Genomic DNA, 26,057 nt, shown 5'->3' on the forward strand with positions numbered 1-26,057 from the left:
CATCCTGCCACAAATTGCACTCTCTGTTTACAGCACCCGTGTGATGGCTGACGCAAAACAAAGGATAGCCCTCGTCTTTGAGTTCAGATTAGGATGTCGCTGGTGATTAATCTCTGTGAGAGAGGTGCTGGTGTGTGTCATAGTCACATCTATTTAAACATAGTCAATGAGCCTCTGCTGAGACTTCCTATTGTCCGCTGTGAGCTGTTGTTCCTGTCACCCATCCTGGCCCCTATGCTGAACTCTTGTTTAATGGTCCGTTCTAATACCAGTCAAAATCTGACATTAACCTCTAACCCCTCTAGGGTCACCCTAAAAAAACAGCCCCGTGTGGAAAAGACATCACACCAAGAGTGCTTTGACCAACCACCAGCCTGTACAGGAAGCAGGAAGTGACTTTTTAGTTTTGCAGAAAGCACATTTAAAAACAGAACATGTTAAGACATTACTCCTTCCTGGTGGAATTGGACTGCTAAGTAAAGCTATCTTTATAACTGATTGGCTAAATAGCAACAGTCAATCTCCAGAATTGTACTTTGGAAAGTTCTGAGGAGTGTACATTAATAATAATTTACATCCTATCTCGTATGGCTAGCAAAGGGGTTTTTCTTTCATACTGTAATACAGAAACAGTGTGTTTAGTGTCACCGTGTCACCTTCTGTTTACCCAGTCAGGTTAAATCAAGTCACTCCTGCTCTTTTTGTAGCTGTTCCACAGGTGAATGTTTGCTCATGGATTAAGCTCTCTACATGTGGTTAAAGCCAATATAATAAATAAATATTTCTACACACTTCTGTTGTGTTGCATTATTTTAAGCTTTACAGGTACTTGAGGGGATTTCTCTCCATATTACGGTATAGTAAAAGTGGTTGTTTTGAATAAATAAGATTTATATTACATTTTCACCCCAAGTGTGGTTTTATATTAAGAGCTCTTTTGCATTTTCCTTTGGTCTCCTTTTCCGTTCCAATGAGTTAAATATGGCCGAGCTGAGACACTACTGTGGCCCAGGCTCTTTTCCCAGACCAGCAGCAATCAAGCCTCTCTAATGAGCAATGGGAAATGTCATGGCTCTTGGCCTCCCCTGTCTTTTGTCCCTCAAGGCTACTGGAAAAGACATTCCTCTCTTCACTGAAGCACAACCACATCGTCCAGCAGCATACTGCATGCGGCTAATAGGGATTGACTCATTTGTCCCCATCAACGATCTTTAGCAGAAATCTTTAGGCCTTAATCCTAACTGGAAAAGCAGCGTAATGGAGAGACATTAATACCCTGCAAAAAAACAGACGGCTTTTAAAGCTGTCACTACTAAATCTTACTTACTTTCTGCTTAGTGCTGAGACTGCTGAATTTCTGTTTTTATAATAGATATAGTTATTTGGTGTGAAAGTAAAAACATAGTACTAATTAAGCCAAAACATTGAAGTCTACAACGCTTCCGCTGCAGAGACCGTTAACTAAACAGATTATACTGAACTAGCAAACGAAAGCTTAACACCATCTTATGATTACTCACACAAACATACATGTGCAGGCTTGCATGTTTAAGTGTTTGTCATTATTATTACTTTTCTAAACATTTTCTTATATATCCCCCAATGACTTTCCAGGAAAAATTATTTTTTCCCTCCTTTTTTTCAGGGTTTTCATGACTGTGACCCCCGTGTAAACACATTACACACATTTTTTAAATACCCTGGAATACCATATTACTGGCAAACCATATTATACAGTATGTATATACATTGATCAGCCATAACATGATGCAAAACTTTATGCCCAGTGTTGGTTAGGTCCCCCTTGTGCCACATGGGCAGCTCTGGCCCCCATGTAAGGTGATTTGGGAAGATGCTGTGGTGTCTGGCACCAGGATAAAGTCAGCAGATCCTTTGGGTGCTGTGGGTTTCAGTGTGGGGCCTCAATGGATTGGACTTGTTTGTCTAAAGGAGGGTCAATTGGATCGGGATCTGGGGAGTTTGAAGGCCTGGTTGTGGCAGTCTTGGGCTCCTTGCCTGCTGCGCCCCATGGCCAGAATTGAAATTCTTTGGAGATTTGTGCTGCATTGTCTTTTCTGTGGAAGAAGTTGGGCTGGCTTTTGCTCTCCACAGGCACGAGGTGAGCCTTGGGTGCCCATCATCTAGTCACCAGTTTACTGGTATATAATTAATAATCTTTGTTAATGTGTTAATCTTATGGCTGATTAGTGTACGTGTTGTGCAATAAGCAGGTTATACAGTATATGATTATATAAGGCTGTATGAAAGAGGCAGTGTCAGATGTCTTATTTTGGGAAATCAGCCTTAGGTCTCAGCTCAGTTAGTAAAGACAGGTTCAGCACAGTATTCAGTTACCAAGTGTATATTGAATTTCGTGTTTCTGTGCCCTCTGTTGCTCCTCAGTTGTCTGAGCTTGTTTTCTCTGGTGATTTGTGCAGTATATTGTCACAGCCTTGAATCGTTTTATTTATATATATATATATATTTATTTTTTTTTTTTTTTTTTTTACAGAATTTGGTCAAAACTTTTGCTGTCTGACGATACCTTTGCTGCATGATTGTTAACTGCTTTTATATTAATTTCGCCATAAGTAATTGCCATAATTGTTAAACACTTTTTGGATTGAGAATAAGGATTTAGTTACATAAATATCTTTTTAGAAAAGCGTGTGCTCGTATGCAAGCGTGTATAGAGCAGTAGGGTGTAATTGTAACCGAGTTCAAAGTGAGTTTCATACTGTTTAATCCGAGCACACACACAAGTCTGAGACTCAGAGCTCTGATAAATCTCTCTCTTACTTTCTCTCTCTCTCTCTCTCTCTCTCTCTCTCTCTCTCTCACACACACACACACACACACACACACACACACACACACACACACACACACACACACACACACACACATCCTTTCCTCACGAGGAGTGTGGGATCTTTTGTCAGTGTCTCTTGAATCCCTGTAGTTGATATGAGCAGCTCTTTGGGGTGCAGTCTAGCGGCGGAATCTCCCACTGCTGCACTGTCCTGTACGCTGCCCGCTGTGTGCCTCTAACAAAGCGAATCTGCATTCATTATTCCTCTGTTCTCTACTCATCTGTCATATTAACTGACAGGAGCCTAATAGGAACTAAAATACATGCAATCCCAGCTTTCTCTGCAAGCATGCATGATTTTACATGTCCTTAACTCTGTGCTGCTTGTGTGTGGGATTGCTTTGCTCAAACACTTTTTCATTTTTCACATTTGTAATGTGTGCATGCAGAGATGATGTAAATCATAGGCTCAGTTCAGGAGATCAGAGGCTTGTCCATCATGAAAAATAGTACTATTGGTTATTATTATAAGCTGGCTTACTGATTCATTCACCAAAATCTAACCAATGGCAGTGGAAAAGTATTTTTTTTTCTCCTTTTTTTTAAGGCAGTCACGATTGTTGCAGTCCAAACCATAACTCCTTGAATTCAGTCAGTGATTAGTTTTGGTCATTAAACGGATATCTCTATAGAACGTGATCAGCTCTTGAATGTGGGTTCTTTGGCAGTGGTCACACTGTCCAGAAATGGAAATAGATGGAGCGAGTCTATAATCATCTTCATATCCGTAGGCTGCAGTGTGTTATTAGCAGGCACTGGTTTTTCCTTCCTCAGCAGCTCTGAAATTGCAGTTGTGTTCTGGGCTGGGCTGCTCCACCACTCCCCCGCTCCACCTCTCCACCACTCCCCCGCTCCACCATCCACGCCGTCAGGGCAAGAATAGAACTGCTGCAGTTTCTCCACACTGCGCTACACTTTTGCCCTTTTATGTTCATTTTTTACTTCTAGCAGTTTACTCTGCCATATTTCCATATCACAGCATTTTTCTCTCTCTCTGTCTCTCTCTTTTTCTCTCTCTTTCTCTCTCTCTCTGTCTCTCTCTTTTTCTCTCTCTTTCTCTCTCTCTCTCACTTGTTCTTACACATACGCTGTTTTCTCATTCTGTCTCTGTTGCTGTATTTTCCTTTGTCTCTCGGTTTCACCCTTTCATTATGTTTTTTCTCTTGGTCATCTTTCACTGTCTCACTCTGTCTTATTTTCTTTTTGTCTATCTTTTTCCATGTTTCTCTCTTTCTTTTTCACTCTGTGTTTGTCTGTCTCTCTGTTACTTTCTTTATTTTTGTGGTCTCTTTCACTGTTTTTGTATGTCTTGCTCTTTTTTGTTTCCTATGTGTCTATTTAGGAGTCTCTCTCTTTCTCTCATTTTTTCTCTCTTACACACACACGCACACATTCTTATTTCACCCTTTCATGTAGATCATGTCTTTTTTGTGTTCATCTTTCTCATCTTACTCTCATTCTGTCTCTGTTTCTCTTTTTCTCTTTGTTATATTTTTTCTGTCTCTGTCTCTCTTTGACCTCTCGTTCTTTTTAACGCTTTCGTTTTTTTGGCCTTATTCTCTCTCTTTTAGTCTTACATACAGTATAAATGTCTTTTGCAGTCGCTCCATTTTTATGTCTTTTATTTTGTTTTGTTTCTCTCTCTGTCCTGTCAGTAGTGTGGACAGTGCTGGCATGCTCACACACTCTTACTGCCATCTCTTGTTTCTCAAGCTGTAGTTGGAAATAAAAGATGAAGTGATGTCTTTCTTGATTAAGACGGATTTTTTTTTTCTACACCAGGGCCAAAAATTCCAAGTGGATTGATTTGATTTAGAGTTGTATAAATTTGTTATACATAATTGAATCATATTCACCCTGCCAACTGACAGTATGGTTAGGATATGGCTTTACTGGGAATATTTGTTTTTCCCATTGTAGTTGTGTTTTCATAGCGGTCAAAAGGGTCAGTGCCTTGTGACCCCCATCAAAAGGTTTATCGGCGCCAGTGCAGGTCTGTTGTCTGACCGAGGTGATGCTTGAGGCACAACTGTTTCCTGTTCGCAGGCATTCTTCCGTGTTATGAGTATATTGGGGGCACATCGGCTTAGGTTTTCTTCCTCTGTACTTTATTAGTTATGTATTTTTTTACCATTTTATAATAGTGTGGTGTGGAATTATGTACAATGTAACTTAGTTCAGGACCAGATGTTTTCTTGAAGCCCTTCTTAGTTCTGAATTTAAAAAAGTAAACTGTATTTTAATTCAGCGTTAAACTCGATCCAGTCAGGCAGTATTAGAAAGTCCATGCCGCATCAGCTGATGTGTAACTGAAGCAGAAGGTTATATAGTGCAGTAGGGCTAATGCTTGTGTCTGCGTGTCTGACTTACTCATTAATTTCTCCCAGCCAGAGAGGAGACAGAGAGCGTGTTAAACTCATTTACTGAGCAGCTGCCCAGTGTAACTCAGAGAAACTGTTAAAGGGTGCAGGCATCAGGCCTGCCCTGAACAGCAGAAAGAGACATCAGCCTACAAAGCATTAAATCATCATATTAAGAGTTTTGTTGAATATGCTAAGGAGCACTGAGAATTAGAGCTCTCGTATTTCTGTTTTGCAGTCACTCATGCACAAAGGAAGTCTTCTGCTCTGGTAATCGGTATGAGCTTAACCTTCAGGTCTGTTTGTACCGGTCACCAAGGAAACAGGTTCACACAGATGTGCCAACATTGTTTGGTTTTATATAGGACACTGGAGAGTGTGTTGGTGTATTGGAGCTTCTGATTTAATAAACTTGAAAAGGGCTTTCACAAGCTGAAAGTCTGCTGTCAGACTGAAATCCTGATCATGCAGCTGTGCTGTCAGACTGTGTTCAGGTGCTTTTCACTATTTAGAAGAAGGTAGTTATGAGCAAGGCAGGTGGTGTTTTGAAAGCAGAGGTGAAAGCAGAGGTGAGTGTGTCTAGTGTTGTCATAAGCTTAGTACGGTGCACAGTGTTAAGTTGTTCAACAATTAGTAATGTATACAGACCTTTAAACTCCCAGACAGGTGGGGCTGCAATGTGAACACTCGTCTTCTACTTCATAAAAAGAAAATTAAAGCCAGACGTCTAAATAATCAATAATTACAATCACTAGAATTAAGTCAAGGCTTGTAAAAATATCAATGTCAGTGTGATATGAGTACCTGCTGAGTTATTTATTTATTTATTTTCTGATGCTCATGCTGTCACAACGGTCAAGTTAGCATACTTGGCTCTTCCATACACAAGCATTAGAGCTGTGTGATTTAATCAGTTATGTAATTTATTTACTCTCTTGTTGGTTGGTTTATTTAATTAAATAGATTAATTAGGTTTCAGTTCAGAATCGATTCATCCTTTTAATTATTAAGTAAATGTACGATAGTTTCACGGTCTAAAATGAACAAAATTCCTTAATTATTTTTAATAAAATAATTTTTGCACTTTTACAGAAAATACTAATTATTTACATCTTCTGCAAATACTTGTCAATTGCTTCTTTTTTTGTTAGTTTATGAATGGTGATGCCTTTTGGTGCGTTTTTGCCACCTGCAGGACTGGAATATGAAAAATATAATTGCTTTGTACCAGACATTATAATTAAACAATACATAACAAACGATACATAGTGTTTAATTATTCTAAATGCACTATCACATAACGGGGCGTGCTGGATATCAGTGCGTCTGTGTTGTAGTCATAGAGACAAGGGTGCGGCCCTAACTAACTGACTGTTAGGGTAAATAACAGGGTGAATGTAGTTTTAAATTCTTACCCATAAAATGTAGCTTTAACATGAGACGAATAAAACATGGATATACAGTACTGAACAGTCCTGTAAGTCTTGTAAGTTTATTTCGCTTTAGAATATCAGCTCTCATACCAGAACTTTCGGGTTCCTGGGTTAAATCCCAAATAGCATTAAATTAAAAGCTAGTGTGCTACGGTGTATAATTACTAGTTCTAGCCCTTGATTGGGAGCTAGAGAGCTTTTTTGGGCTTCAGTCTTGCTTTGGGAGCCAGTTAGTTTTCCAGCTCAGCTTTGGCGTAAATTAATTAAACACCACGGAGGCCATTCGAAACACATTAGAAACAACAAAGTATACCGTACCGGTGATCCTTTCACACTTCTCACCCTTGCTGTGACCTACAGTTATCTTAGTGTAATTAACCGACACCTGTCTGAGTGATGCATATAGTTAAACGTCTTGGTGATGTTACCGTCTATCATCACCACTCGTCTAATCATATTACTTGGGCAGAACTAACCGTTGTGTAATGCATGTTAGATATCTGTAACAGTTTCTAATGCTTTAAAACCCATAAGAAATATAGCAGTCAAAAATAAAATCACAATCTTCGAAAAGCAACTTGACAGTTTACCCATGATTCACAGCTCTAATGAGCATACAGTTGCACTGATTGACAGGGAGAGAGGAACACCACCTGGTTGTGGCATTGTCAGGATTTGAACTGTGACTTTCTTCAGATTAAATTTGCAATAGAAATACATCTGAAACCCTTCTTAGGTTTTTGTTTTAGACTTCTTTCTCTTCAAGTGAAAAGTAAAGAATTATTTAACATTTGGCCCTTCAGTTGTTTTCTGACCGGCGTTGTATTGTTGCATCTTCATACACTCGAGAGCTGACTTGAGAAAGTGTTTGCAAGCATTTTTCTTTACTGAAAATTTCAAAGCTACCGTAATTTCCGGACTATAACCCGCACCTGGCTATAAGCCGCACCTAGTACATATTTTAAAGGAAAAACCATTTTGTACATACATAAACCGCACCTGACTATAAGCCGCATGTGCCCACATTGAAACATGGGATACTTACAAAGAAAGACGGTACACAAAAAGAGTTTTCAATGTTTTAATAAAATAACTTAGCTTTTCTTTTTTTTCGACTTTTTACATTGCTCCAGTTCTTCCCGCTGCCGTTTTCAGCGTCTCACCATCGACTCATCTATGCGAAATTTACGTGCTGCAGCTCTGTTTCCTTCTTTATCGGCCAGCTCGATTACTTTTAACTTGAAAGCTGCGTCATATGCTTTTCTTTTTGCATTTTCCATGATGAGGGTAGGCTTATGCTAATTTTATTCATGTACAAACGCGCAAAGTTACCGTACGTTAAATTTCTTCTTCTATGGTGTTTATTAGCGGTTGTGACTTGCGTCTTCCTCGACAACACATGTCTCACTCTTACCTTTTCTGCTCTAGCGCCCCTGGCGGCTGTTAGAAAAAATGCATACATTAGCCGCATCTCTGCATAAGCCGCAGGTTTGAAATTGTGTAACAAAAGTCGCGGCTTATAGTCCGGAAAGTACGGTAGATAGCGAATTATGCTTTGCTATAACTATGCAGCAGCCTTTGTAGTAAGCAGATAAGTTCAGATGCAGCACTATACTCTGAGTCCTGGACTGGAGGCTGAGACCAACACTGTGGAGAAATGTTTTGCACTTCGACCTCATATTCACGGTTTAATTTCACATCTAATTTCTGGGGTCCAAGTGATTCACTATCTAATTAATTCTGGATTTCACTGAACCCAGCATCTTATCTGAAATGGATCATTTACATCCCTGAGATGCTCAGCTTGCTTTTTCATTAATAGGACCCTGCATGTCTTTTTAATGATTTTTCTTTTCTTTTTTTTTGTCTGTGTGTCTGTTATTCATGGCGGCTGGTATGCCTGCTTGGTTAATGCCACTGTTGAAAGCACATCAGACACATTATGCTTTACAAATGTGAGCAGTCAACGTTTTCAAGTCAGTTGAGATAATTACAATATAGCTTTCAACCTGTTAAGGCTTGAGTCATAGTAATGTCAACACATGAGCTCTATATGTTTTTATCAGGTGCAATTGAGACTTTTTTTGTTTAATATTCTTATCATCACCTGATGAAAATGAATTTAAATGTCTTCAACAACTTCCATGAAGCAGGTGTGTGCAGTCAGATGGATTATTTATCTGCAGTGCGACTATCAGATTTCTTCCTATTTTGTTAGTCATTTGTTTGACATGCTCCTTTTTTTCCCCCTCTTTTTGTCTTTTCTCCCCAGTCGGGGAGCCACACTTGCTTGGTGCACAGAGGAGAGGACTGGGCAGTGGGGTGCAGGATCCTAGCACTGCTGTGGCTTGCCCTCCTGATGAGGGGTTGAAGCTGTCACTGTCTAAAGCTTTGTCCATGTCACTGCCATCCTCACCTCTACTCCCCCGACAGAACTACTTGATGCCCTCACGCCCATGCAAGAAATCTCCAGGTCAGTCCTCGCTTTAAAAAGATTTCTGAAGCAGCTTGCTAACGCTTTTTTTAAAATTCTGTTAGGCCAGTATATCAAGTATATTCTGAAATATATCATATCTCTGCAAATAAATGCCAATATTAGAATCCAAAATACATGGTTCATTTCTTACACTAATGTCAAGTTGCATTAGTGCGAGCTTGGATCTAGACCCAGACCTCCTTGCTCAGATGGTTTGAGACAGCATATTTGTTTTTTGGCCTCCGAGAGAATCACTTACTCATTCTGTTACTGCTTCTTTAACTAAGAACCTCTCTAGTGCATGCACACACTAACAGAATCACTGCTGTAAAGTAAAAAATAAAACAAATTAACCTACACTTTGGTCGTGAAAAAAATTGCGACAAAGCAGTGTTTCCATGCATATTCGCACGCACATGAGCGCCATTAGAGACTTACGGATGCGCACACTAACGAAATCAGTAATTTCTGACAGAGGGAGAGAAACTGAAAAAAAGATGCTTTACGTGCACACGTGGTCATAGTGTTATAGCAACCAGTACTTAAGGATTTTGACTATAGAAGTGTGACACTATAGAAGGGACACTATAGAAGTGACACTATAGAAGTGTGACACTATAGAAGTGTGACACTATAGAAGGGACACTATAGAAGTGACACTATAGAAGTGTGCATGGGAGACAATTACCCCCAATTCCACAGCATGCAAGAGAGAAGAACCATTTCTCTCAGTTCTGACACGCTGCATCAAAACAAGAAGCGCATGCGCACCACATAAAACTCCACGAAACTTGGTACTCGTGTATCAAGATTTGCTCATTTATCAAGCCAAAATTTATTAGAAATTTTTGCTTGTCTTGCAGAATGCTCGCAAACCAAATTATTCACAATTCAAGGTTCCACTGTACATGGTTTGTGAGCTGCCATTAAATATACAAGTGAAAAAGAGATCAAGGAAGTCAACCCTTGCACTGTATTGTACTGTATAGGCTATAGCTGTGTAGGTCAAAGAATGAGATTGCTGCATGCCATGCGCACACTGAGATTTCAGGGAAACCAGACTAAATGCGTCTAAACAGCAATCTACTTCTGTCCTCTCCGGTACAATAGCTTCAATTAGCGGTATGATGTATCATTCACAAGACCCTCTTTTCCAGCAGAAATAATGAACCAGACTTTGAGGTCAAGTGTTCTTGGAAACGATCCCAGAGCCCTGATGTGAAAACGCCCTAAAACTCTTTGGAGAATCCTACTGAAAGGCTGAATAAACCATAAAAAGAATTGATCCTGGGCTTAATATTGATTTGAAAAATCACATGGTTTAAAGAAATAGTTCACTGATGATAATACCAGAAGCCTCTTGGTTTTGAACAGTGAAGTGAGTGGTAACGTCCTGCTGCTGATAAAGAGCTCATTGAGTTTAAAAGCTCTGGGCATTAGCTGGACGGAGGGTGACTTTTATGAATCAATAGGACTAGGAAGGCCAGAGAGGACTGAAAGAAAGACAGACACCGAGACAGAAAAGAGAAATGGAAACTTTGATGGATCTCGCTGATTGAATAACTGTTTTCATTTGAATGTGACATCAGTATATATACAGTATACAAATATGAATACTCAGAATTAACAGATAATATGTTCTAAATAGATTTGTAATACACATATAAATAAACGGTGCTTGTTTTTTGGTCTCATTTGTTGTTTTTTGTTTTTTAAGAAAGCTTGCCAGAAAGGTTCACAGAGCATATGGTTAGTTTAATACAGTTGTTGAGTGAGCAGTCAGGTATGAAGCCCGCAGGACAAACAAAGGCCACATTCTCACATCTATAGCCGTGACCAGTTCAGAACTTGAGTGATGAGAGACAGACTGATACTTTACAGATAAGGATACTGTATTTAGAGCAATGATTTTGATCAGATATTTGGGACGCTACATGGGTATGGATAGATAGTGCCATTTTGTGTTACATCCTAGAGAGCGTGCATGTTGCACATTTTGGAGATGTGTTTAGTTTTGTTTCTTCTGTTGTGAAACAGAAGTTATCAGCAGCTGTACTCATGCAGCTTTGTTTGTGGGAGGTTTTGTAGCAGAGGCAGAGATGTGTTACTTTGGCTACTCGCTCACATCTGGAGCTCGTGTGTGTTGGATTAGCGCTTCTCTTTGAAAACATGTGAATGCTTTGAGCTTTCCACAAGCGTAGTCTAACATGTTAAGCTTTTGGCTTTTCACACACATTTGAGCCTGTCGTTGATTAATCGAGAGCTCCATTTATCTTAGACATTTTGTGAAAATTCCCCAAGGCAGATACTTTTCATGCAAGCCTTTTGTTTGATTTTTTTTTTTTTTGATGGCTTTAACTTCTCAACACCTCACAATTCAATTTAAATTTGATTCCAGGTTCCATGAGGCACTTATAAAGGAGAATTTATATATCTTGTTGCAGGTCGCTTTTTGATTTCTTTTGATTGTAGTCCTGAAAAAAAAAATCTTAATTTTTTTAGTGTTTATTTACATGCAACGTTTGTTCCTACATACACAAAAAACCTGGATTATGACGTGTTTTTCCAGACATGTGTGAGTAAGTGTGTGTGTGAGAGAGAGAAAGAGAAGGGAAGAGAAAGATGTGGAGGGAGTGATGGACTGTTTAATGTGTTGGGTGACTGTGTGTTGTATTAAGTGTTTGTGAGGTTTTGTGTGAATCTTCACAGTGAACTGTTGAAAGCAGCAGTAGTAGTGGGGGGGAGAAGCTTACCTCCAGCTAGACACACACACACACATGCACACAGACCTGTCCCTTTGTTATTAGAAATGAAAGAGAAGCATGTCAGAGCTGGTTAGTTCAGCTGTAATGTCTGTAAAACCTGATCAAGAAAATCGAATCACGTTGTTCAGAGCCGAGAGTTGTTCAGAGAAGGAGCGGACCAAGTCAGAGAAATTGCTCCCAGCATTAAGTGCCCTCACATCCGAAACCTATTCCCTAGTATCAATTTACTAGTGACTCGGATCAGGAGATTAAAGAAACTTCCTGATTTGTGTGGGTAGCTGAAAAAAAAATGCTTCCCTTTCCTTCTGTTCATTTCCGCAGTCCCGGGTCTCATTTTCCTACAAGCCTTTTTTTTTTTTTTTATAATATAAAGCAACGTGGTGTCACTGTTCTAATTAAACACGCATCCTGTGTGTGTGTGTGTGTGTGTGTGACACATGGTCTCCATCAGCACAAAGCACTCAGATGTTTGGCGTGGGTATCTTTAATTAATTGGTTTACTAGGTTAGAGTGCTTTTAAACAGAATAAAAAGAACCCCAAAATGCTGATTAACTGCACAGTGCCCCCCTCTGGTGGATCATTGTCATACTTATCTGAGGGGCTTTGCAAACCCTTCTGATCTTAATGATACTAGAACACAGACCTTTTGGTCAGCGCTTCGAGCTCGTCTGTAAGAGGCAATGTTAAGGTTTCCTGTAGGTGGAAAATATATCACAGAAAAATCTAAGAATATTATAATAATAAGGGTGTAAAATGATGAGAGGATTTATATTGATTCCTTGTTTTAAATAAAAATTTATTAAAGTAACAATTATTATTGATTTAAAATAAAATCAATAAAAAATTAAATTAAAAAAATGGGAGAAGGACAACAAATGTCTTACTAAACAAATAAATCCTTAGTAGTCTTTTTCTATCCAAGTGAAATGCTTGAGCATATTAGACTTGCCTATTAAACTTTACAAATAGGAGAATTAATTCTAGTTCAATTTTGTTGTACTTCTAGCTGCTTGTGTTAAGCGGGTGCCACAGCAGACCATCCAATCTGAAGCTTAAGTTTACAACGCTTCAATTTCCTAAATGCAAAGTAAATGTGTAGTTATGCCACAACCAGCACAACACACTACATGCTTGAGTTGTTTTAAACTGCTGTGAATTCTGGATAGTGTAAAAATGTGGAGCCTGTAGTGTACCTAGGGCTGTTTCAGTATTATTTTTAAAACATAACATGGTTGTTTAAAAATAAATAAAAATCAAACGAGGTTGTAGGGTATTGTGTGTACTAGTAAGTAAGCATGCTTTAAGCCAGTTACTTTGTGTCCTGTTGTACTACCTGGTGCTGTCTAGTAATAAATAATCAATATCACATGAGAGGAAGTGCTGTTGTACTGAATATCAGCAGGGTTGTGAGGACACTAAACCATGAAGGTGACGGACAGTCTTGAGAAACTTATAAGATTTACGTTACATTTTCACTTGTTCTGTTTCAAAATATCAGCTAATTACCAGGTTCTAGGATTAAATACCAAATAGTGTTAAATGTGAAGGATGTATATATATATGTAGCTTGTACAGTCTCTTGTTCCACACACCAAGTAGTGCCTTTGATCAGGGGTTATTAGAGCTGGGTTTAAGATTCAGGTTTTTGTTAAAAGCAAGTTATCTTTGTAGTCGTGAATAAAAGAACACAAAAGGATTCAGACCATCTTCGAAGCAGTTACTAAGGAGACAAATTGATTAAGATGACATAACGTTATCAGATGTGTTTTCTTGCTGAAGTGCATCTGTGACTGGTTTTGAATGTGGGTTTTGCCTTGCAACCTCGACTCACCTCAGTACTGCGGACCGTTACGACCTACTCGTGACGAGGAGTGACACATATAGTTAAAAGTCCCAGTGCCGTTACTATTCGTTATCAGCACTTGTAAAAAGCATCTTGTCCAATTATATCATTAGTTTAGAACTTACTGTTGTATAATTGATATTGAATTAAAATATAAAATTCATTTTGTCTTGAGTGTAAGTGTTTAATTTATTTTAGAGTTTGGATATTAAACGTAAACTACATTACTAAAGTGTGGGGTATGTAAAGTCAAGATTGTTGTATAGATTAAATTTTTTAGAATATGTTGAAATGAAAGAAATGGGTTTGGAGTAGGAGGACAAAGGGCTTTTATTGTTTTCTTAACTTCATGCGTGATAGCGAGAGAGAGACAGATGAGGGAACCAGAGTTGATCGATTTTATAAAATATTAACAGGAACTTACAACGTGAAATTTTATGGTTACTGCTTAGGAAAATCACACACTGTTAGCAGATGTAAGAGGATTAAAACACTATATGTGCATTTTTCTTTTCTTTACTTTTTTTTTTTTACACAATCGCCCTGCATCGCCTCACTTTGCCGCTGATTCCCTTTTTATAATCAAACCCCCAAATGTATTTCATTCCTCACATGCAGCTTCTTTGACAGAACCTGATGGCACCAGGAGAGATCAGGTCTTTTGTATGCTGTAGCATGGCTCTTTTTAAAACAAATTGAAGCTGGACTGTGATTTTTGAATCCCTAAGAGGGGGGAAGAAAAAAGTCAATTTTAAAACTATTTCTGCCTGGCTGGCTTTCTTAGTTCAGACCCCTCTCACATCCATTAAACCACTTGGTATGTTATTTGTGTTTTCTGACTCATTCGGAAGCCAACTTTGTATTCTGAGAACATGGTGAAATACGAGCGCAAGCATTTTTTTAAGCAATATAACAGACATGACCATTAAAAACAGACCAGAGTAAGAGAAAACTAAGAAGTGCTTCTGCTGAAAAGTCTCCAACTGTCAACAAAAAATTTACATAATGTACATGTTAAAGTAAGAATGAAGCTCATATTCAACCCACACGAAAGGCATGTTTTCTTCAGGGTGATTAGATGGTATATTAGGATGCAGCTCAGGGACTGGGTGGTTTGTGTCTTCAAGATACTGAATAGCTCTTGGAACAGCTCGAAACTGGTTCTCAGTAGTAGCCGTGCTTATGAGCCTTTTCTGTGACAAAAGTGAGCTTTCAGCTTAATAGGCCAAGCGCTTCTGGATCCTTCATTTGACACACTGAACACAAGCGTGATATTTTTCATAAAGAGGAAAAAAGAGAAAGCCGAGTATTGTACGAGTCCGATGTCTTCCTGTTGCTTTTGTGGCTTGTACAGAGGATTGTTTGTCTGATGAGAGAGTTGGAAATGTGAAGAAGTCACAGAGTCCATGATGAAGAATGCTCGGTCTCTTACTGAAGTTCCTCTTAAGCATCCGTTTCATTATTCATTCTCTTGTGTCGTAATTCTGTAACTGCATTGACTCTCAGACTAGCTACTCCTTTACACACACAGTCAGAAGGTGTCTGATTAGATGTGTATGTTTCTGTGTGTGTGTCGTTGACACCTCTTAAATGTCTGCTATTCTAGAGTCAAGCATGGGAAATGTGTCAAAATGAGCTGGCTGCAGGTGTGAAATTCCACACACAGATGCCGGTATGCATTTAGCCACAGGTGAGAATTTGTGACAGACGAACATGTTCACTCACACCGTTGCCACTCCCAAGGTTGAATATCAGACAGCCTTCAGACATCCATTATATATTTTATAATAAATAAGGAAAGTGTCTGTTTCTTTGCCATGTTCGCTTCTGCTTCTTGAAATGGTGTTTTTGTTTTTTCGTCCAAGTCCTGACCTCAGCTTTGTGGGGCCCCAAGCGAAAGAGGCACTTCTGTCTGACCTGTGAGCCATGGAGCACATTTGTCATTGCCACACAAACACATCCGACACCCCGGTGCTCCCACTTCACTGTAAATTTACCATTTATTTATAAATTATGGATAACATTAGGAGTGCACGATTAATAGGGGGAAAAAATCCCAACCTTAATCCATACAAACCAGGGCTGAAACGATCCCTCAAGTAACTTGAGTAATTCCATTACAAAAAATGATTGAGGCAAAATCTTCTGCCTCGAAGCTTCTTTTAATTAATTTTAAAAGCTTGCGTTATGTGTTTGCACAATTATTTGTTGACGGCGCGCTTTTGACACAACGTGCTTCCGGATGCAAGCCGCCAGTAAACACAGACGAAGAAGAAGCGCTTACATCACCCACAAAGTAAACAAAAGGAGACGCAAACAGTTAGCTGTGTATTAATTTGAGCGTTCTGTTGCGGGCTGCAAAATGGAAGGGAGCGATAAAAATATCAGCGAGAGAAAATGAAGGAAATTGTCAGTAAAGGCTTTTTAGAAAACCCATTAATCTTTGTTTCTCTTTTATATTTTCCATTGCTGTTTAATTAAGCAAAATTAAATTTTATCCGATTACTCGATTAATCAATTAAATTTTTGGTAGAATACTCGATTACTAAAATATTCGATAGCTACAGCCCTAATACAAACACACAATCTTGTTCCTGAATGACGGCGATTTGCTTGCTTGTTTTTTTCATTCAGATAACGCTGCATTGATGTGTTCGCTTATTTACTCGACAACTATCCCAGATGCTTTAGCAGTTTACACACAAAGTGTAAACATTAATTCACTAATCAGACCAGAGATTAGTAAATCATTTTGTTTTTGCATGCTCCATACTCTCTTCTCTGCAAGCTCAGTTTTAATCCAATCAGAGGCTAGAGGAGGGGCAATACCAGCCTGACTGGGGTACATTGTGTCAAACCATCACGTCTGATGTTGCTTTAGTATCTATCGGCATTATTTTCGTCAGCAGAAGGTAAATGTCTCACACACACATATACACTACTTATAACTTGCCATAAGGGTGTAATACCTTACTGTATTGTTTCATTTAACCTGACGTGTTTATTCCTATCTGTTACACAGAGACTATAAAAACAGATTGAAAGATTTACTAGAAAGCTATTCTATTAATATAACAGAAGCATACTGCACATATGTCATGTTTAAACAAAAAAACCTTTGACAACAATACATTTTGAGCTACCTAACAAACTGACATTAACTCTATGCTGGTAATACTGTAATAATGATATGAACTAACGCATGTGACAATGAAGTACTGTATTTATATGTTTTCTGTTTATATGTAAACATTCTGTTTATGTTCAGCATCTTTTAAGTTATTCACCCGTGCCTCTAAAATAGGGAAAAGCTACTTTTTTGTTTAGGAGTGCAAAAGAAGTTTTGGTTGAAAAAATGAGAATTGTGTGAGAGAATCATGATCTCAATTCCCATGAAGAAGAATCGTGATTCACATTCAATCGTGCAGCCCTAAATATAAGATTATGATGATTCATTTTGTCAGCTCCATCAGGCCCATTCTAATGGACTTCCCCAGAAATTTCTTTTATATATTTGGAAAATGGAAAAACACTTTTATAATATGGATTGCCTGAATAATTCCAGGATATTATTTTTTGAGAGATGCATGCTACCATATTGACCAGTCATCCCCCCCCCATTTTCTCTCTAATTTATCCCTAATGTATCCAATTCCTAGGGGGCTCCCACATTAAGCTACTACTACCACTCAGTTGGGAGGGCCAAAGACTATCACGTTTCCTCCGTCGCCACCCGACCGCATCTTTTCTAGCTGCTCGCTCACTGCTGTTTGGGGCGGAGTAACACACTCGGAGAACAGCACTATACGCTCCTTCCGCTTGCGCGGGCTCACAGATACCCCTGATTGGCTGTTGAGCCATAATTAATGTGGAAGCACTAAGTACCTCTCATCCCTCCCCTCTGAGAGAGCTCGGCCAATCAGCTCTCTCTAGGCCCCCTGCTGTGAGGGGTTACAGCATCACCCGGGAATCCAACTCGCGACCCCTGGATGAGTCAATTGCTTATGATATCTCATTAGTCCAGCATTGTAGCTAAACCATGATTAAGAGACTGTATTATCACCCATATGTTGTCTGGACTGGTCTCCACTAAGATTGCTGCTGGAAAGCACAAGTTTCATTTCCTTCGTATGAACATGTGCACGGGTGACGCAGTTATCTTTTCCAGGTTGCAGTTTTTATATACCCTCGCCTGTTTGCGTTTATAAACATATTTATTAGTTCGGTGTCAAGCAAGCAAGATGCAGGCAGGACAAGGGCACAGTTAGGTTAACAAGATGGACTAGAGAGTCTCACTCCAAGCTCTTGCATCAACCTAACCTCATTTGTTTACATAAAACTTAAAGAGGACAGAACACTGTTTATATTCAGTTCACATGGTTTAAGTCATGGTTTATGGGTTCTTAGAGCAACACCAGGGCACATATTAGTCAAGGCACAGCACACAGACACAACCTTGTCAAAGAAAATCATGTCCTCACTTTCGCATGGGAGCTCCATTCCTCTCTGGTTTCGCCTCGCTTGGTGTACTTGGTGCGTACACAACCAATCACCCTCGCCACACGGACGCTGAGATGAGCCGTGTTTCCTCCATATCTTTTTCCGTCCATTTGTAAGCGTCTTCTTGCGAATTCAGGAATGTGGACATTAGTATGAACCCGTCTCTGATGTCAAATACACAATGTTTGAACACCAAGTTTTCAAGATCTTAGTCTCTGAGTAAACCATTCAGTGTGCATTGCTTTCCTGAAAGAAGAGAATATCTTTTATTAGTTGTGAAGGTATGCAGCAAACTAGTTGTGCTAGAACAGGCAAGCCGGCTCAATGTATGCACAGCTAACTGTGTCTGTACTCAACCCCGTTTCTACGGTCTGCTGTCCAGCGTGGTATTTATTATCCCTTTAATTAATCTGTTCATCATTCTGTTATAGATTTTAAAGCAAATGAATTTAGTTCTACTGTGAATAATTTAGGAGGTAATACGAAAGTCATGTAGTTACAAAAGTGTGGAAGTGCTAATCTCAATCTGTCAATGAGTCCTGGAAAATTGAGGGCTGATTTATACTTTGGCAATGATCCAGGTGAGATATTAAGACACAGAGATGTGTATGCGTAGTTCACAGAAGCTTAGAGAGGCTCAGACATGCACAGGATGATATGCTTTAATCAGACCCTGATTGTTTGATCAAGGTATTATGACTACTGGGATCGGGATGAGATCCAAGCAATACTCAATCCAAAACAGAAACACAAAATGCAACAATTTACGCATCAGCTGTCAGATCAGTGTACTTATGACCCATGTTTAAAGCATTACAAAAACTCTGAATTATTTGATGACTGTAAAGAATATTGTGGGCAAAAATCCAGATGTGTATGAGATTAAAGGCAACGCCCGACATGTATGGCCACAAATAATCCTTAAGTCTGGTGTAAGCGCCTAAAGCTGAGGTGGGCTAACTGACAGCTGGCACATACCCTCTTTTGCGGATTATCCAAGCGCATACATTTGTGTAAATTATTTAGCTTAAGGCAGCTTATCAGATGAGAGAAATTGTGAACCAAAGTTTTAACAAAGTTGCCTTTTATATTCCTGCTGTAATCTGCTGTGTTAGCTGCAAAAACATAGGTTGTTTTGGGGGGTGGGGGGGTGGGGGAGGATGTTAAAACCGAACGTTTAAAGAGAAATGGACAGAGTTTATTCTCCCTGTCATGTTTAAAAACATTTCTCACATCTGGTCAGACTCTGTGGCACTGGTTATGAAGATCCACTATTTATATATATATATATAACAGCCATAAAGTAATCAATACAGTTTTTTTTTTTTAAACCATTGTTTGACCATTCACCATTCAGTCATATTAGCTATTTAAAAATTAAGTAGACTTGACAAAATAATACTTGAAATTCCCTGGTCTTGTGTGTCTGTGCATGTTGCAGTTCATGGCATGGCTCCATAGAGGGCAGTACACCTTAAACTGCCTTGAGAGACATTCACACACACCATGTTCCCAGCAGCAGACCCTACAGTGCAGCTGTCACCCTCACACCTTCAAACATGTAGCCGTGAGGATTAAAGGATTACAGCACAGCTGAGACATCTTACTGTCTATTTGTAAGGAGAAAGAAAGAGCAAGGGATGCTATGATACAATAAACAATAAACTTTACATCCATTTATTTCTATACATATATTCATTATTATTCTTTTTTAATTAGAACAAGGTGTTAATCCACATGTCAGATTATAGAGAGGCAAATTGCTCGCGATTCTGACACCACACACTCCCACGGTGCTAAAAGGACTACTTACTACCGATTCCATTTTTTTTCTCATTACTTTATTTGTCCAGGTCTCCAGGACTGGGGTTTCCGTAGTCCTTAACAATACACTCTGGAAAAACGGGGCACTTTATGGACAGTCATGAGATTTGTTTGAGTTTTACAAGCTTGTACATGCAGTGGTTTTGGGCTAAAATGTTGGCAAAATCTTTTAGCGTTGACTGATTCAGCATGACAAAAGCAATAAGCCTGTAACTGATTCAACCTTTTGGCTTTGTAAAATGTTAAGTGTTTGATAGTGTTCCTTTGCCAAGATTCAATGACTCTCTTGTAAGCGAGTGTGTGTGTGTAGAGGACAGTTAGTAGAGAAATAGTGAAAAGAGAGAAAAATGAGAAGAAGCACAGCATAAAATTAAAATAGTTAAAGACCATGCTGACACACAAGCCTCGCACACATTCTAGCCAAATCGTAGTAGCTTTTTGCATAGTTTGCATTCCAAGAGTTGGTTTGTGTGTGTGTGTATGACGGGGAGATTCCAGTCTACACGTAATCAGCCTTGCTATCAGTGTGACTGATCTCTGAGTATGTGTGTATATATGTGTGCGCGTATGTGTGTGTGTCAGAGGGGAGAGGAAACTCTGCCAAGCCTGGCCCACTAGTCAATTTGATGCCTTGTCAAAAGTTTTAGCGAGCGTTCCATGAGCCGACTCACTGTTCTTACTCTCTCTCTCTCTCTCTCCCCTCTTGTCTCCTCTCCTTTCTCGTCTTCTCTGCATGACCAGGACCACTCAGGAAACCTAAATATGTGGAGAGTCCTAGAGTTCCAGGAGACGCCATCTCATCTGCACTGAGAAAAGATGGTGAGTGTGTTTGTGTTGTTTTTTTTAAATGTGATTGATTGTATGATCATTCAAACCATAGTGACCTAATGAGCATAATCCATTACACAATATACCTTATAAATACCGTGTGTGTAAATACTTGTTCAGTTTGTGTGCTAGAAATGTTTATGGCACCGCCTACTAACATCTGTTCTATGGTTTATTTTAGGGGGGTGGGGGGTGGGGGGTGTATGTGTGTTTATATGTTAGCAATGTTGAGCTGTAGGTCTGGATGAGATTTTGGTATAATATTAATATCCTGATATATTACTTTACTCTAATGTCACACAATATACTCAGTATTTCTACAACACTGGACTATAACGATCAGAAATTTTAATATTATTTTTGAAATAAAAGTATTATTTAATTTTTTCACTTTTTCGTTTTGACGGTCCTCAGTAAACAAACAGAAATGTTGTGATGTTTAATTTGTAGATTGTAGAAATGTGAAAAGGCACAGTTGCAGGTTTGACCACAGTGCTGTTGAATTCTCAGATCTGATCAGTCAGAATGTGATTCAATTTCCATAAAGGCAGCCCTGACTGTCATGTCAGTCGTAATTTAAATCACGTGTTTGTATTAATTAATGTGCTCCTTCTCATAGGTCATGGCTTCCATGGTGAAAAGTCATTCACAGGGACTTGTATTGAGGACAGGGCATGTATTCTAAGGCCAACAAATGAATTTAAAATCCTGCTGGTAAAGATGTTAAACAAAGAGAAATGTATAAACATTGATTTGGTGGAGATTTCAGTATTTATTTAACGTTTATGGGAAGAGTTTTGAGTGTCAGTGCTTTCCACTAGATCGGGAACATGGCTCTTTCCAGTTTTTCTGTAACATGAGAAGCTGTGTTTTTTTTTTTGTTGTTTTTTTTTTTGGTCTTATCAACTTTGAGAGCAAGAAAAACAGAGGGAGTGAGCAAAGTATTTTCATCTGCAATGATATACAGCAGGTGTCATTTCTGTGGTATAAGAAGAATAAAACACAACAGGTGTGTGCTTAGAAGGAAATATAACTTCAGGGAGGTAACAACTTATTCTGGTTTGTTTTATTCTGTATATTTTCTTGCAGTATTGCCAACCCATGTTCAATGGGTAGTTATAGATATCTGATAACAATACAATACCAGCATAAAAAAAACAAAAAGGATTCTTTCACTTGGCAAAAGGCTGTTTGTTTTGGGTGATAGTAATCTTTCCTCTATTAGGACCATCCTGACACTCATGTGCATTACACACCGTTGCATTATACTGTACACTCATGCATTTATCCCAAACATTGTGTGAATTACATACTCATTCATTAGTGTAAATCTCTTAAACCTGGAGCAAAAATGCTGATCTGGAGGACACCTTATTGCATGGAGAGACTGTTCTGTTTGAGTTTTAAGATTAATTTGCTTAATTTGCAGAGTTTTTAAACTTGTTCGGGTTTGATTCCTGTCTCTGTGTGCATGGAGTTTGCATGTTCTCCCCGTGCTTGGTGGGTTTCCTCCAGGTACTCCGGTTTCCTCCCACAGTTCAAAGACATGCAGATTTGGCTAATTGGTGTTCCCAAATTGTGTGTGTATGTGTGTGTGCCCTGCAATTAATTGACACCCTATCCAGAGTGTACCCTGCCTAGTGCCGTAAGTCTCCAGGGATAGGCTCCAGGCCCACCGCAACCCTAAATACAGGATAAAGCAGTATTAGCAATTAGTGATTGAATGAGATTTTAAAATAATTTCGTTTTGTCCTTCATTATTTTCACAAAAAAATGTAGAGTGATTGACAAGAATCGGCCTCAAAAAAGTACACACTCTCCAAGATTTTGTTCGAATGCCCTTATCTTTGAATATGGGGGCCAATTCCAAAAATGAGTTCATGTGATAACCTGGGCATTCACTACATTGAGGTCGTCAGCTGACTTCATTTTATTGCCACATAACGTTGCTGAGCCTAGAACTGACCAAACTGAAGCAAACTCAGATTAGTAACACTGCCTCCAGAGGCGTGTACAGTGGCCACTATGCATGATGGGTGCAGCGCTTCATGTGTTACCCTGACGTGCCCATCTGAACCCATCAGAACACATGACTGTTTTCCTTTGCCCAAAGTCCATTCTCTAAACTCTCTATAAGCTTTTTTTGATTAGTTCCAATAATTAATAGTTTCTTATGGCAACACAGCTGTTTAGCCCCAGTCCTGTGAATTCTTATCACATTGTGCGTGTGAAAATGCCACAGTGCTTTACTTCCAGGTTTTAATAATGTGTTGGACATTTACTTGTATAGCCCAGTGGCAGTGATTTCAAATCCACAGTATTTATTTATTTTTCGTTGTTTGATGCTCGCCAATAATTTGACCCTCCTCAAATGTATACTTTTTTACCTGGGAGTACTGTATATACAAATAAATATCTATTTTAATAGATGAAATAGCTGTTACCATCTCACTGCAGAGAAACTTTTCAGTCATTCGTATGTCACAAGCTAGCAACCAAGTCATCACAACATCCCGTGTACCCACAACTTAATGAATTGTTGCACATGTGTCTTTACAGCGAAACTGTAAATCTCTACTGTTTACAACATACTGTATATACTGTACTGTACAGACTCTGCTCTTATTCTGTCATACATTAGCCTGTGGTATGACACAACCCAGTCCTAGATTATGTTATATCTAATCAATCTCATCAAAATGTTTTCTACAGATATCTCACAATATTATAAGAAATACCTTCATAACACCATTTTCACCATTTTTTTTTCACCAACCGTTTTTTCCATTTCCAACTTTAGTGCGTCTGGCGTAACTGATGTTATAAGTATTGAAATAAAACTTTTGTTTTTTTGAGAACACGCCTACTGATACAAACACAGATTGGTATATTCACTTTTATAGTTTCACTACACAATCTGAATTGTGTTCGTGTTAAACTGGTTATTCTTCGGGTATGTCTATACATGCATGTCCATGTGTGTTTGTTTCTGCCTGTTTGTGTGAGTGATTGCACCCTGAGCTGATTATTCTACACAAAATTGCTTTTTTATGTTTCACGGTTTTAACTGTGAACTTAGGACGCTTTGTTTGTATTCATACATGGGTAATTGGATTTAAATAATTGCAATGTAGTGTAATGTATGGTTCCTGAGTGTGTGTGTGTGGGGGAGGTGTAATTGTCTCTGAGTCGTCGTGCCGCGTGCTTGTGCCTCTATTATGTTTATTATGCTCGGTAGAGCAGGGCGTAGCTTAGATGGGGTTAAATAGAGAGCTGTGTTATGTTTAGCAAAGGCAATGAGAGGCGTTCAGCTCTCCATGGCTCCCTGGGTCTGTATGTGTGAGTTGGTCTTAGTAATGGCAGCACCGGGAGTTCATATATCATCGATAAAGAAGGATCAGCACAGAAAGCGTTTTCCCACAGTCACTCATCTGTTAGCTAATGAGCTGTTTAGGAGTTGGATTACAGATGCAGAGTGATGAAGTGCGTCGTTATTTCCAAACAATGAAAATATGACAGTTTAAGTGTATTGCACAAATTTTTTTTTAATAATAATGTGCGTTTGTGTATGGCTGTGTTGGTGTGTGGAAGACAGCTGTGAAGTGCAATTTCTCTGTCTGCATTTTGGGAAGTGTTTTCAGGCAATGAGGCGCCAGTGGAGTGTCAGTCTGTGCCAGCTCCATCACTGGCATGGCCGTATCATACCGCTGACATGATGTCAGCACCTCAGGGCAGTTGAGGTGGTTGATCAGTGGACTGTGTGTCATCTGAGACTTTGCTACTGTGAATGTGTGTGTGCGTGCGTGTGAGTGAAATGCATTTGGAATGCATTTGCCTATAAGAATAGTTGCGGGACCGGTCGGTGATTTTTAGCATGGCCGAATATAGACTGTCCTGCTATATTCTGCTGCATTCCTTCCATTTCTACCACACCCCTCTTGCTCTCTGTTTGCCCTCACACATCGAAGATATTCGAGACGGTCACACACACACACCCACAACCACCAACATGTTTACACGGGAGGTCTCCCATGCTGTTTTAGCCTTGTGTGTGATTCAGATAGCATCTGCAAAGGCCCCTGGCTACAGTTTCACGCTCAAACAAAAGCAACCCTTGACATAAGTGTACTTTACAACATGCGCACACACACATGCACACACAAGTATTCCACTTGATTTACTTAAAAATGAAGCGAACATTTTGCATTCAGCTTTTAAAGTTATTTCAATCTAATACTAGTTTACTTGTTGCTAACAGTCCATCTGTTCATCCGTTACTTATAGCGCTCATCCTGTGTAGGGTAGCAGGGGACCTGGATCTTATCCCAGGGAGCTCAGGACACAAGGTGGGGTGCATCCTGTGTAGGCGGTCAACTCAACACAGGGCACAAGTGTGCACACTCACACACCCTGTCATACACTTTGGGACAATTTGGGAACACCAGTCAGCCTACACCCATATATTTGCAGTGTGTACTCAGAGGAACCCCACCAAGCACAGAGAGAACACACACACACACACACACACACACACACACACACACAAAACACAGGCGAGATTTCAGTGTGAGGTGACAGAGCTTGGTTTAATGTTATCACGCTTTAACATGAAAAATTACATCTTTGCTTTAAAACTTTCTTACTTAATTTATATAAACATCAAAGGGTATCTGTAAGTCATGTTTGAATTATCTAATCATCAGTACTTCTATTTTACACATCTTTAGGTGTTTGTTTGTGTGTGTGTGTGTGTGTGTGTGTGCAACTGTAACGTGAGAAGACACAATTCCTTTTTACTGCTTCCTTTTTGCTCACTCTCCAGGGTCTACGCTTTACAAGTTAATTAAAGTTAAGTACTATGGTCTCAAAAAAACAACAAAGCGATCTTCATTTTAACTGTTTTCATTTAAACTGTACCTGTGTTAAATGTAGAGGCTTTTAGCTTTTTCCTACTACTTCTATTATTATTATTAATAATAATAATAATAATAATAAACAATTATTATCATTATTATTATTATTTGTTTTTGTCAAGTTCTTATGAATTCTGTGTGGAAATATTTATAAACAAGGGAAAGCATTCTAAAACAAATATTTTCTTTTTGTTGGCTCTTAGGCCAGGTTTTTTTTTTTTTTTAAACCAACTCGAAGTCTT

The 26,057-nt window shown here is 39.1% G+C and overlaps 1 protein-coding gene across 3 annotated transcripts in view; it reads left to right on the plus strand.

Annotated features, from left to right (window-relative positions):
• The window catches only part of tanc1b (tetratricopeptide repeat, ankyrin repeat and coiled-coil containing 1b), a 136,357-nt gene that overhangs the window by 35,067 nt on the left and 75,233 nt on the right, over window positions 1-26,057 (plus strand). The window contains exons 3-4 of one of the 3 annotated variants that reach the window (XM_053495887.1): window positions 8,938-9,138; window positions 20,816-20,893. In XM_053495887.1, coding sequence (XP_053351862.1) covers window positions 8,938-9,138; window positions 20,816-20,893 — 279 coding nt within the window. The remainder of the gene's footprint in view (window positions 1-8,937; window positions 9,139-20,815; window positions 20,894-26,057) is intronic. The other 2 variants (XM_053495888.1, XM_053495889.1) reach the window with 2 other exon arrangements.

Source organism: Clarias gariepinus, chromosome 5, assembly GCF_024256425.1.
Source record: "Clarias gariepinus isolate MV-2021 ecotype Netherlands chromosome 5, CGAR_prim_01v2, whole genome shotgun sequence".
In the NCBI taxonomy this organism is placed as follows: Eukaryota; Metazoa; Chordata; class Actinopteri; order Siluriformes; family Clariidae; genus Clarias; species Clarias gariepinus.